General features: G+C 69.3%; 2 protein-coding genes across 2 annotated transcripts in view; both read left to right on the forward strand.

The window, feature by feature from the left end:
• LOC144260047 (uncharacterized) overlaps nt 1-12,076 on the forward strand; it is a 317,403-nt gene that overhangs the window by 210,960 nt on the left and 94,367 nt on the right. The gene's annotated exons all lie outside the window — the stretch shown is intronic.
• The window catches only part of LOC144261115 (SCO-spondin-like), a 136,735-nt gene that overhangs the window by 89,946 nt on the left and 34,713 nt on the right, over nt 1-12,076 (forward strand). The window contains exons 72-84 of the mRNA XM_077810286.1: nt 955-1,034; nt 2,143-2,312; nt 2,760-2,806; nt 3,302-3,502; nt 4,627-4,797; nt 6,403-6,600; nt 6,781-6,877; nt 7,560-7,786; nt 8,110-8,259; nt 8,711-8,877; nt 10,400-10,560; nt 11,521-11,741; nt 12,005-12,014. Coding sequence (XP_077666412.1) covers nt 955-1,034; nt 2,143-2,312; nt 2,760-2,806; nt 3,302-3,502; nt 4,627-4,797; nt 6,403-6,600; nt 6,781-6,877; nt 7,560-7,786; nt 8,110-8,259; nt 8,711-8,877; nt 10,400-10,560; nt 11,521-11,741; nt 12,005-12,014 — 1,900 coding nt within the window. The remainder of the gene's footprint in view (nt 1-954; nt 1,035-2,142; nt 2,313-2,759; nt 2,807-3,301; nt 3,503-4,626; nt 4,798-6,402; nt 6,601-6,780; nt 6,878-7,559; nt 7,787-8,109; nt 8,260-8,710; nt 8,878-10,399; nt 10,561-11,520; nt 11,742-12,004; nt 12,015-12,076) is intronic.

A 12,076-nucleotide genomic window follows, 5' to 3' on the forward strand; every position in this document is an offset into this window, starting at 1 on the left:
GGGAGGGCAGGGGGCCTGACACCCCCGGCTCTGCCCCAGGGGACGGCGGCTGGAGCGAGTGGAGCCCCTGGACCGAGTGCACCAAGAGCTGCGGGGAAGGGCTGCGGAGCCGGGCCCGAGCCTGCGACAGCCCCGCCCCGCTGGGCCACGGCGACTACTGCGAGGGGCCCCCCGCCCAGGTGGAGGCCTGCCGCCCGGGGCAGTGCCCAGGTACGTGGGGGGCGGATCCGACAGCAGGCAGCCCCACCGGAGCGTGCCATGGGGGAGGGCAGCTATCCCTGTGGGGGAACCCCTGGACCCCTCCCATGGCTAAGGGGTGAGACAACAGGGGAAGCTCTATACAAGCACCACAGCCCCCTGGGGCTTCAGCAAATGGGGGTGCCTCACTAGGGGGCCCCAATGCCCTAGCATGGTGCTGTGGGGTGCTGGGCCGCGGGGAGCGGGGCGGGGGCTGCGGGGATGTGGCGGGAGCTGCGGGGAGTGGGGTGGGGGATCAGCAGGGGATGGGGGCCATGGGGAGCTGGACGGGGGCTCGGCAGGGGGTGGGGGCTGTGGAGAGCGGGGCGGGGGCTCGGCAGGGGGTGGGGGCCACGGGGAGCTGGACGGGGACTCGGCAGGGGGCGCTGGGCTGTGGGGAGCAGGGCGGGGGCTCGGCAGGGGGTGGGGGCTGCAGGGAGCTGGATGGGGGCTCGGCAGGGGGTGGGGGCCATGGGGAGCGGGGGCTGCGGGGAGCGGGTCGGGGGCTCGGCAGGGGGCGGGGGCTGCGGGGAGCGGGGCGGGGGCTCAGCAGGGGGCGGGGGCCGTGGGGAGCGGGATGTGGCTGGTGCCCCACAGCACATCCCTGCTGACCGAGGCCTGTGCTGTGGGAGGTGCCCGGGCCGAGGTGCTGCCCGCTGGAGCGTGCCAGGCTCTTCGTGCCACATCCTCACCCCCGGCCTCTCCCCGTCTCCCCAGCTCTGGACTGCGCGACCGTGCAGGGCTCCATGGCCAGCCGCTGCGGCCCCTCCTGCCCCCGTTCCTGCGACGACATCGCGGTAAGGGAACGAACGCCCCTGGGCCCCGGAGCGAGGGGACCGCCCCACCCCGGCCCTGGTTTCCTGGGTGCCAGGTGCTGGGCTGGGCTGCTGTCCCGTAGGGCGGGGAGAGCTCCTGCTCCAGACCTGGCTCCTCTCCCCTGCCAAGCCGGGCTGCTCCGCTTTGCCAGGGCACTGTGCTCCCTCCATTCCCCCCGCACTCCCCACAGGGCCCTGCCCCCCAGTGGGTGAGGCTGAGGGGCGGACTGGGCAGCGATAGGGGTGTTGCCACCTGCTCCGGCCAAGGGGGCTGGGAATCCAGCCTGTGTGTATCCTCGTCCCCCTCCCTGTCACGGGGTCCCCGGGCGATGCTCTGGAACTGCTCCCTACGAAGCCAGCCAGGACTCTGGGGAAGTCTCCTCTCGAGGAGCAGCCTGTCTGCAGGACACACAGTTCACCCGGCTTCCCCCTTCCTGGGTCTGACCTCGGAGCATTCAGCCTCCTCTGCCCCTCCGTGCGCTTCCCACAGCGAGTCCGCCCAGGCGGGGTCCTGGGGAAGCCAGAGGATCCTGCCCCCCAACTCCGCAGTCAGACGTGACTCTCAGCCAGCCAGTAAAACAGAAGGTTTATTAGACGACAGGAACATGGTCTAACACAGAGCTTGGAGGTGCAGAGAACAGGACCCCTCAGCCGGGTCCATTTTGGGGGTAGTGAGCCAGACAACCACTTCTGCCCTTCACTCCATGTCCCCAGCCAGCCCCAAACTGAAACTCCCTCCAGCCCCCTCCTCCTCTGGGCTTTGTCCCTTTCCCGGGCCAGGAGGTCACCTGATCCCTTTGTTCTCCACCCCTTGAACTCTCACCTTCCATCAGTGGCCAGGAGACAGAGTGTCGGCCATTTACGTACACTGACCCTTTGCTCTGCAACAGTTACACCCCCTTATCCCACCCCCTAGAGACTTAAGAAATGCCTAGGGGAAACTGAGGCACCCCTACAGTATTGAGAGGAAACATTAAGAACAGTCCCGCTTCGTCACACTCCCTGCCCAGCAATGACAGGGGACTCCATAGCCCCCCCGCCCCTGCACCCCAGGGTCTCCCCCACCCCATGACGCTCCCTCTGCCCCCAGCACTGCATGTGGAGCTGCGAGGCCGGCTGCTACTGCACCAGCGGCAGGGTGCTGAACGCCAACGGCTCGGCCTGCGTGGAGAGGCAGGACTGCACCTGCCTGGACCTGCTCACCCAGGAGAGGTACCTGCCGGGGGAGACCGTGGCCCACCAGGACGGCTGCAACAACTGGTGAGCGAGACTGGCAGGTGGGGCGCGTTATGGGGGGCAGCGGTTGTCAGGAGCCGCCCGTTGGTCCGTGACACAAAGCCCTGCTATGCCCAGTGCATTGGGTCGGGGCAGGAGGTCCTAGTGGGGCAGTGAAACCAGGAACAGGGGGTGGCTGTGGGGCAGGAGATGTGGAGGGGAGGTGTGCCCAGTGGGGCAGAGCTGCCATGCCCCAGAGATGACTGCATTGCGGCGGTGGGTGAGCGCTGCTGCTCAGCGCTGCTCTTGGGGCGAAGGTACCGAGGCGCGGTCTCTGTACTGTGGGGGGCGGGGGGGCTGTCTCCCGGTGGAGGTGGGCATGCTGGAGGCACTGGCGGTCCGTTGTGGGTCCCCCCGACTCCGTCCCAACCCTTGGCGCCCCCTCCCCCCCCACCATGCCGCAGTCTCACTGCCCCTCCACTCCCTCCCCAGCACCTGCACCAGGGGGATGCTGCTCTGCACCAGCCTGCCCTGCCCTGGTGAGTACCCGGCCGGCCGCTGGGGGGTCGCCGGGGGTGGAGAGGGGCCCACGGGGTAATGGGGCCCCCAGGGGTGTGATGGGGGATGCAGAGGGGCCTAGGGTGGGATGGAGAATGAGTGCCCTGGGGGATGCCATGGGAGCGGGGTGGGGTCTAGGTGGGGGGCCCTGGGGTGGGAAAGGGGGAGGAGAGGGTCCCAGGCCACACACTGATTGGGTAGCAGGGTTGGAGGGGACGTGGCCCCCCCCGTGACCCCCTTCCCCCTGCTCACCTCCCTGCTAAAGGCGGGGGCAGGGGAGAAGGTGGAGGGTGGCAAGAGGAGAAGGGGGCAAGGAGTTGGCGGATGGTGAGAGGAGAAGGCAGGGGGCAGCCAGGGGAGAAGGGGGGCAGGGAGGTGGGGGTGGTGAGAGGAGAAGGTGGGGGGTAGGTAGGAGGGGGCGTAGGCTGCTGGGAGAGACCCCCTGAGCGCCCCCTGCTCTGTGCCCCTCTCCCCAGTGGCCGGAGGCTGGTGTGACTGGTCCCCATGGACCCCCTGCTCCCGGAGCTGCGGAACTGAGGTGGTGACGCGGTACCGCGGCTGCGCCTGCCCCACACCTCAGCATGGGGGGGCCGATTGTGCCGGGGCGCAGGAGCGTCACGGGGACACCGGCACCCAGCTCCAGCACAAGGAGTGCCCCTCGGCTGCCTTCTGCCCCGGTACGGCCCCGAGCCCGGCCGGCGGCCCCTCCCCCCGCCGGGTACGGCCCCGAGCCCGGCCGGCGGCCCCTCCCCTCGCCGGGTACGGCCCCGAGCCCGGCCGGCGGCCCCTCCCCCCGCCGGGTACGGCCCCGAGCCCGGCCGGCGGCCCCTCCCCCCGCCGGGTACAGTCAGCGGCCCCTCCCCCCGCCGGGTACGGCCCCGAGCCCGGCCGGCGGCCCCTCCCCCCGCCGGGTACAGTCAGCGGCCCCTCCCCCCGCCGGGTACGGCCCCGAGCCCGGCTGGCGGCCCCTCCCCCCGCCGGGTACAGTCAGTGGCCCCTCCCCCCGCCGGGTACAGCCCCGAGCCCGGCTGGCGGCCCCTCCCCCCGCCGGGTACAGTCAGCGGCCCCTCCCCCCGCCGGGTACGGCCCCGAGCCCGGCCGGCGGCCCCTCCCCCGCCGGGTATGGCCCCGAGCCCAGCCGGCGACCCCTCCCCCCACTGGGTACAGCCCCGAGCCCGGCCAGCGGCCCCTCCCCCTGCTGGGTACGGCCCCGAGCCCAGCCGGCGGCCCCTCCCCCGCCGGGTATGGCCCCGAGCCCGGCCGACGGCCCCTCCCCCCACCGGGTACAGTCAGCGGCTCCTCCCCCGCCGGGTACGGCCCCGAGCCCGGCCGGCAGCCCCTCCCCGCACCGGGTACAGTCAGTGGCCCCTCCCCCCGCTGGGTACACCCCGAGCCAGGCCGGCAGCCCCTCCCCACACCCGGTATGGCCTCAGAGCCCACTTCTCCTGCCTGGGTACATCCCCAGTCTCCTCCCCTCCCAGGTATGGCCCCAGCGCCTGCTCCCCCCTGCCTGGGTACTGCCCCAGAGCCCACTCTGCCCCCACAGGTACCGCGCCAGTGCCAGCTGCCATTGCCCTGGTATGGACCCTATCTGGAGCCGACACTGGGTCCCCCACCCAGATATAGCCCCAACCTCAAGACATTCTCCATCCCTCCGGTATCCCAACCCCAGGCAGGGTCCCTGTGTTACTCTGGCCCGCAGCCCTGCCCACCCTGGGGGTTTACGGCAGGCCTAGGGGCTCCAGGCCCAGCCAGCCGAGGCTCGGGGAGCCGGGCTCACCTCTCTGGGGGTGGTTTGCAGTGGACGGTGGCTGGAGTTCCTGGGGGCCGTGGTCGGCCTGCACCGCCTGCGCCGGGGAATCGGCACGGAGCCGGGAGTGCAGCAGCCCCCCCGCCCGCTTCGGGGGCTTGCCCTGCCCCGGAGAAGCCCGGCAGAGCCGCGCCTGCCACGATGGAGACACCGTGTGTGAAGGTGAGAGACCGGCCCAGGCGCCGACCCCCCGAGGGGGCACTGCGCTGGGGCACGACGCCCAGCGGGGCCTTGCCGTGCAGAGCTGCGCCCAGCCCCAGTGTTCTGCCGTGGGAAATGGGGCCAAGTCCCCATGGGAGCCATCGCTGGGCCTGGCATGGCCGCCTGGCCTCTGTGTGATCTTGCTCCCATCCCACCACACCCCCTCAGAGCCCCCCAGCCTCTGCCCCTTCCCAGGGTCACCCGGCCTGGCCCCGCACCTTGGCCCCCTTCACCCGGCCCGGCCCCCTCGCTGTCAGGCCCGTGGCCCACATGGAGGCAGCCCGGCTGCGGTGGAGTGGAAGCGGTGGCCAGGGCAGGGGCCGGGCCCAGGGGCTGACCGGGCCGCAGGACCTGCGGCGCAGGGCGCAGGGTAGCAGGGGCAGGCTGGGTGGAGCTGGACGGGTCGCTGCGCTTGTGGCTGAAGATCCAGCAGCGCTCACGGTGCCGCGATGCCACCCACGCCAGGGGCAGGGAGCGGCTGGGGACGAGGTGGGAATGCTACCCTGGCAGCCCAGCTGCTCCTTGGAGACCCGGCTGGTGGCCACCCCCACAGTCCTGCCAGCCTCATCCTCACCCCTGCCCATCTGCTGCCCTGGGCAGGGCTGATGGTGTCATGGAGTCACAGGTTGTACCCACTCATGGCCCCATGTGGTCCCTGGGGGGAACCCCCTTCAGGCCCCTCAGGGAGTCCCCTCACTGTGGACCCCTGGGGCCTCCACTCCCAGAGGGAGCAATGCCCCCCCCCAATCTCCCCATCCCCAGAGGGAGCAGTGCCCCCCGATCTCCCCACTCCTAGAGGGAATAATGCCACCCTGTTCTCTAGACTGGAGCGACTCTCAGCCAGCGTAAATCAGGAGGGTTTAGTGAGCGTCTGAACCCAGCCCAGGAAACTCTCCGGGCCGCAGGCCTGGCCTCCCTCAGCACAGCACATCTAGGTCTGTCCTGCATCCAGGGGGCTCTGCCTGCTCCCTCTCTCCAGTCCCGAGCCCGCCCCCTTCCCAGCTGGGCATCTGATATCACCTCCCCCAAGTCCCACCTCTGTCAATTGTCTTCTATCCAGGTAAACCTGGTCTCCTGGGCCCCCTCTCCCCTCCTCTGTCCTCTGGCCCCTCTGACTGGAACCGGCTGGTCGGGACACCGGGGTCCCCTCTCTGCAGCCCACTGTCCTGCCACCGTCCAGAACCGGCTGTGACTCCCAAGCTGGGCTTCCCGGTCACCCGTCGCTGGGTCTCCATTCTCCAGGCCGTTCGCTGGCCCCCTGTAACAACAAACTCCCTCTCCCACCACCTTGTTAAACCAATAACACCCAGGGAAACTGAGTCCCGCCCCCCTCTGCATGCAAACCATTGGAAAAACCAAGAGAACCCCCCACGTCGTCACAGATGGCTAGAGCGGCCTGTGTGGCTGCCTGATTTCCTTGCCGCTCCCTGTACAACCCGGGCATTGGCCGTGCTTCCCCCAGCACCGTGCCCGGCAGTGGCAGCCCTGGAGGGCAGTGTGGCCCGTGCCGTGTGCCGGGCGCTGCCCGGTTTGCGGGTGGGGGTGACCCCAGCTCTCTCCCCACAGGCTGCGGCGGGGGGCAGGTGGCTTTCGCCTGTGGCAAACCTTGCCCACGCTCCTGTGAGGACCTGCAGGCGGACGCGGCCTGCCTGGACAGCCCCCAGTGCCAGCCCTCGTGCGGCTGCCCCGCTGGCCAGCTCCTCCAGGACGGGGCGTGTGTGAGCCTGGCACAGTGCTCTTGCAAGTACCGCAACAGCTCCCTGGGTGAGTGCGGGCCTGGGGCTGGCGGGGACGGTGCACCCAGGAAACCTCCACGGCCCGGGGGAGGGAGGGGGCTGCAAGGAGGGTACAGGGGGCTGGGCACGGGGGAGCAGTGCAGGGGTAGTCGGGGGGGTGCGTCTGTGGCTCTACGGGAGAGTGACGCCCCCGCCCGTCTCCCCGCAGAGGCTCCGGAGCAGCAGCCCCTCTCGTCCTGGGCTGGCCCCGTGCCCTGGGAGTACGCGCAGCCTGGGCAGACGGTGTACGGGCCCTGCCAGAACTGGTGAGTGCTGGGCTCCGCGGGCACTCGGGGCCCCCTCCCCTAGGCAGCCTGGGGGCTGGAACGGGGATGGCGCTGCCCACATCCCTCCTGGGTAGCGGAGTCCAAACCCCCATCCCCGGGGGGCTGAGGGTGGCTCTGGGAGCTGGGAGCTGCTGGGCCTCGGGGTGGTCTAAGGGGCAGGTGCCACTGGCAAACCCCCTCACCGCAACCCACCCCCTCTCCAGGGCCCTGCCTGGCATCTGGCCAGAGATGGCTGAGTGAGCCAAGGAGACGGACCCTCCCCCAGGCCTTGCGGAGCTGCAGCCTCTGTCCAGGGGCAGCCCAGGGCGGCTGGGCAGGGCCTTGGGCTCTGGGGCAGTGCCTGGAGCGGAGGGGAGGCCTGGGTGGCTCATCGGGGCTGGGCTCTGGGACAGTGCCCAGGGGGAGGGGAGGCCTGGGTGGCTCATCGGGGCTGGGCTCTGGGGAAGTGCCTGGGGGCTGGGGGGAGGCTTGGGTGGGTCATCGGAGCTGGGCTCTGGGGCAGTGCCAGGCTTTTCTCTCCCAGCCTGGGCACCGGGCATGCAGGGCTCTAGTCTGTGGCTGCCCAGGGCTGGGACAGGGGTGTTGGATGCAGGTGCGGTTGTGGGCTGCGTGGCCGGTGGGCAGCCCCCCCGGGCTGTAACGCGCTCTCCCCTCCCCGCAGCACCTGTGAGGACGGGCACCTGCAGTGCCGTGCTGACCCTGCGTGCCGGCTGGACGGCGGCTGGGGGGCCTGGGGGCCGTGGTCGCCCTGTCCCCAGCGCTGCCAGGAGGGCACCCAGTTCCGCTTCCGAGAGTGCGATAACCCGGCCCCCCAACATGGGGGCAGGGGCTGCACCGGGGACAGCCAGCAGCAGCGAGCCTGCCACCAGGGCGAGCCGCCCTGCCAAGGTGAGAGCCGGGGCATGGGGCACTGCAGGGGGGCATATTGGGGGTGCTGACCCCCATGCCCCAGTGCAGTGGGGGACGGTGTTACAGGGCACATCCCGGCTGCGCCCAGGCCCTTTCCCTGCCCAGCAGGGTCACGGTGGCACCTACAGACCCTGACCAAGCCGGGGCCTGTCTCCGTCTGGGACGTCAGAGCTCTGCCCCGGGAGCAGAGGCCAGGCACGGGGGCAGCGGGAGGGCCGTGGGCGGACGAGTACCGGCGGGGGACAGACAGTGCTGGTGGTGGGGGCCCATGGTACCCAGTGTCTGTGCCCTGCCCCCCGCAGAGGAGGCGCCGTGGAGCGACTGGTCCCCGTGGGCCCCGTGCAGCGTGTCCTGTGGTGGGGGAGAGCAGATCCGCAAGCGCCGATGTCGCCAGCCGGCCTGCCAGGGGCTGGCCGTGCAGAGCAAGACCTGCCACACCCAGGTCTGCCTCGGTGAGTGACCCCTGGGGAGTAACCGGCCCCCCCTGGGGAATAACTGCCCCCCCCCGGGGACTAGCTGCCCCCATCTCCTGCCCCCCCCTCGGGGAGTAACTGCCCCCGTCTCCTCCCCCGCCCAGGGAGTAACTGCCCCGTCCCCTCTTCCACCCAGGGAGTAACGGCCCCAATCCCCGCCTTGGGGATTAACTGCCCCCTATTGTGAGAACTCCCCCACTGCCCTCCTTCCCTGACTGGCTGCCGCTCCTCGGGGAGTAACCCCCCACTGCCCTGTCTCAGTGAGTAGCCCCCAAAGATAGGCGCCCCCCGCATCTGCTGAAGAGCAGGGTGAGGCGGCCGGTGGGAGGAGGGCCGGGGCTGGCTCTGCAGCAGCGGGAGGGGGACAGGACACCCCCCTCCCAGGCCCCAAGCACAGGGAGCTCAGGCCTGTCTGTCGCCCTCCCCGCAGAGGTGGGCTGCCCGGCGGGGCGCCTGTACCGGGAGTGCCTGCAGGAGGAGGGCTGCCCGTACAGCTGTGCCCACCTCACCCGCCAGATGGACTGCTTCTCCGACGGCTGTGAGGAGGGCTGCCACTGCCCAGCGGGCACCTACCAGCACGACGGAGCTTGCGTCCAGGTCAGGCGCCCGCTCTGTTTCCTCGCTCTGCAGAGGGGCAGAGAGCAGCATGGCATGGGCAGCCCCGCTCAGCTTCCTGCCCATGGCACTTGAGCGAAGCCACGCCCCAGTGCATTGTGGGTGGGGGGATACGTGAGCGAAGCCACGCCCCAGTGCATTGTGGGTGGGGGGATACGTGAGCGAAGCCACGCCCCAGTGCATTGTGGGTGGGGGGATACGTGAGCGAAGCCACGCCCCAGTGCATTGTGGGTGCAGGGATACATGGGCTAAGCCATACCCCAGTGCATTGTGGGGGGGGATACGTGAGCTCAACCATGCCCCAGTGAGTTGTGGGTGGGGGGATACGTGAGCTAAGCCACGCCCCAGTGCATTGTGCGGGGGGATACGTGAGCTAAGCCACACCCCAGTGCATTGTGGGTGCAGGGATACATGGGCTAAGCCATGCCCCAGTGCATTGTGGGGGGGATACGTGAGCTCAACTATGCCCCAGTGCATTGTGGGTGGGGGGATACATGAGTTAAGCCACGCCCCAGTGCATTGTGGGTGCGGGGATACATGGCGTCATGGAGTCCCTGGGCGATGCTCTGGAACTGCTCCCCATGAAGCCAGGCAGGACTCTGGGGAAGTCGCCCTTCTGGGAGCAGCCTGTCTGCAGGACACACAGCTCACCCAGCTTCCACCTTCCTGGGTCTGACCTCGGAGCCTTCAGCCTCCTCTGCCCCTCCATGCGCTTCCCACAGCGAGTCCACCCAGGCGGGGTCCTGGGGAAGCCAGAGGGTCCTGCCCCCCAACTCTGCAGTCAGACGTGACTCTCAGCCAGCCAGTAAAACAGAGGTTTATTAGACAACAGGAACATGGTCTAACACAGAGCTTGTAGGTGCAGAGAACAGGACCCCTCAGCTGCGTCCATTTTGGGGGGCAGTGAGCCAGACAACCCCGTCTGCCCTTCACTCTATGTCCCAGCCAGACCCAACCTGAAACTCCCTCCAGCCCCCCCTCCTCTGGGCTTTGTCCCTGTCCCGGGCCAGGAGGTCACCTGATTCCTTTGTTCTCCAACCCTTTTGCTCTCACCTTGCAGGGGGGAAGGGCCCAGGCCATCAGTGGCCAGGAAACAGGGTGTCGGGCATTCTCTGTGTCCAGACCCCTGCACACCCCTGCCCTCTAGGGCTCTGCAACAATCATACACCCTTACCCCACCCCCTAGAGACTTAAGAACTGCCTAGGGGAAATTGAGGCACCCCCACACTATTCAGAGGAAACATTAAGAACAGTCCCGCTTCGTCACAGCTGGCGAGGCCGTCCCCAGCTGTGGGCGCACAGGGGGGGATGCACCAGGCCAATGGCCCTTCGAGCCCAGAGCCCTGCAGCATGGGGATGGCTCTCTGGGGTGGCCGCGGCTGCTCTCAGGTGCCCGTCCACCAGCATTAGCCCGTGGCAGGGCAGAGGCCCAGTCCCTGTGTTCTCCATGCCGGAGGGGCGCCTACCCCCGAAGCGACCACCGCCGTTTTTGCCTCCCATGCAGGAGTGCCCCTGCCTGGTCACCGAGGAGACCCTGCAGAAGCTCCAGAACCATTCGGCAAACGCCAGCGCCCTCGCGGCCGTGCTCACCTCCCAGGGCCGCTGGGTCTCTCTGGGCCAGGAGGTGCAGCCCCGCGACACCATCCGCTCCGCCTGCAGCACCTGGTGAGTCCGCCTGCGCGACGGCCCCACCCCGGCTGAGGGCTGTGTCTGCCATTGCGGCTCTGGCTCTGCAGTGGGGCTGGACCGAGCCTAGCCGGCGCTCCAGGGCACCAGTGTCTGGGTGTGGCCCCTTCCGCTCTCCCCTGTGCCCCCGGATTCCTCTCGCCCCCAGCGCTGGTTTGAGAGCTGCTCCTCCCAGATCAGTCAGAGCAAGGAAACCCCGCTCCACGGGGGGCTGAGCCGAACCCCACGCGCCTCCCCCAGGACTGGGATGGGGAACAGGGTGGCCCGTGGCTGGGAGCGTGGCCCGTGGCTGGCAGCACAGCCAGCCTGATCCCACGGAGCCACCTACACCCGGGGCCTGTGACAATGTGCTGAGCAGCCAGTGAGAGCTGGGAACAGGCCCCAGGAGGGCGACCAGCTGAGCTCTCCGGGTGCATCCCTCTCCCCAGGGACCGGCTGAATCCCGGCCTGGCGGCTGCGTGGGACCTACAAACCCCATTGCAGAATGTGGGGCCGTGCAGGGCTTGTGCTTCTGGAACCTGGCTGGCTTAGAAGGGAATTTACAGGGTCTCAATGCTGGGAGCTACCTGTCTAACCCCATCCACCCAGCGCTTGTTCTGGGGCCGTGTACAGTTCTGGGATGCGAGCGCTGTGTGTGGGGCGGCCCTAGAGAGTGGGCTGGGCCAGAGCTCGGCAAGGCCCCACTACCGCCTTTCTGGACTTGAGCCGTCCCGGGAACATCTGCTGCTCTGCCCGGGCTGTGCCCTGAACTGCCCCTTCCTTGGCTGCAGGGCCTTACTGCTCTGCCTCCCCAGCTCTGCAGTGGGCCCATCCACCCATGGGCTGCGTTCGGGACCTGCATCTCTGCTACACCCTCCCCTGCCAGGGGCTGCCCCTCCTGATTGTTCGGACCCTGCCCGTGCTGGGCCGTTCTGACCTCTCCTGGCCGTTCCCTTCTAGCACCTGCCACAATGGCCAGCTGAATTGTTCCTTCACCCGGTGCCCACTGGATGGCGGCTTCACGCCCTGGAGCCCCTGGACACCCTGCTCCGTGAGCTGCGGGGGGTTGGGGCACATGACCAGGGCACGGGGCTGCACCAGCCCCCCTCCTGCCAACGGAGGGAAGGACTGCGTGGGCCCTCGGACTGACATCAAGTACTGCCAGACACCAGACTGCCCCGGTGAGTGGGCATTGGGGGCTCTGCAGACCTGCTCTCCCCTGTGCCCCCGGATTCCTCGTGGGGGCGGGCGAGACGGGCAGGGCTGGCCGTGTCCAGCCTCCCCTCCATGCCACTGGCAGTTAGCTCACTCCACGAGTTCCCTGGGGGTTAGCACTGGCCCGGCAGATCCCTCGCTGCTGCTGGCTCTGGATGGACCAGCTCCAGCTGGCACTGGCTTACCCTCCTGGAGGCTCTGGCCTGTGAATGTTGGGCACTGCCCAGAGGGGTCCCGACGTGGGCGCGTTAGAGCCCCCACCTGGCGAGCAAGCAGCTCTGAGGCCGGGGAGGCACTGTCC

Source organism: Eretmochelys imbricata, chromosome 2 (assembly GCF_965152235.1).
Source record: "Eretmochelys imbricata isolate rEreImb1 chromosome 2, rEreImb1.hap1, whole genome shotgun sequence".
In the NCBI taxonomy this organism is placed as follows: Eukaryota; Metazoa; Chordata; order Testudines; family Cheloniidae; genus Eretmochelys; species Eretmochelys imbricata.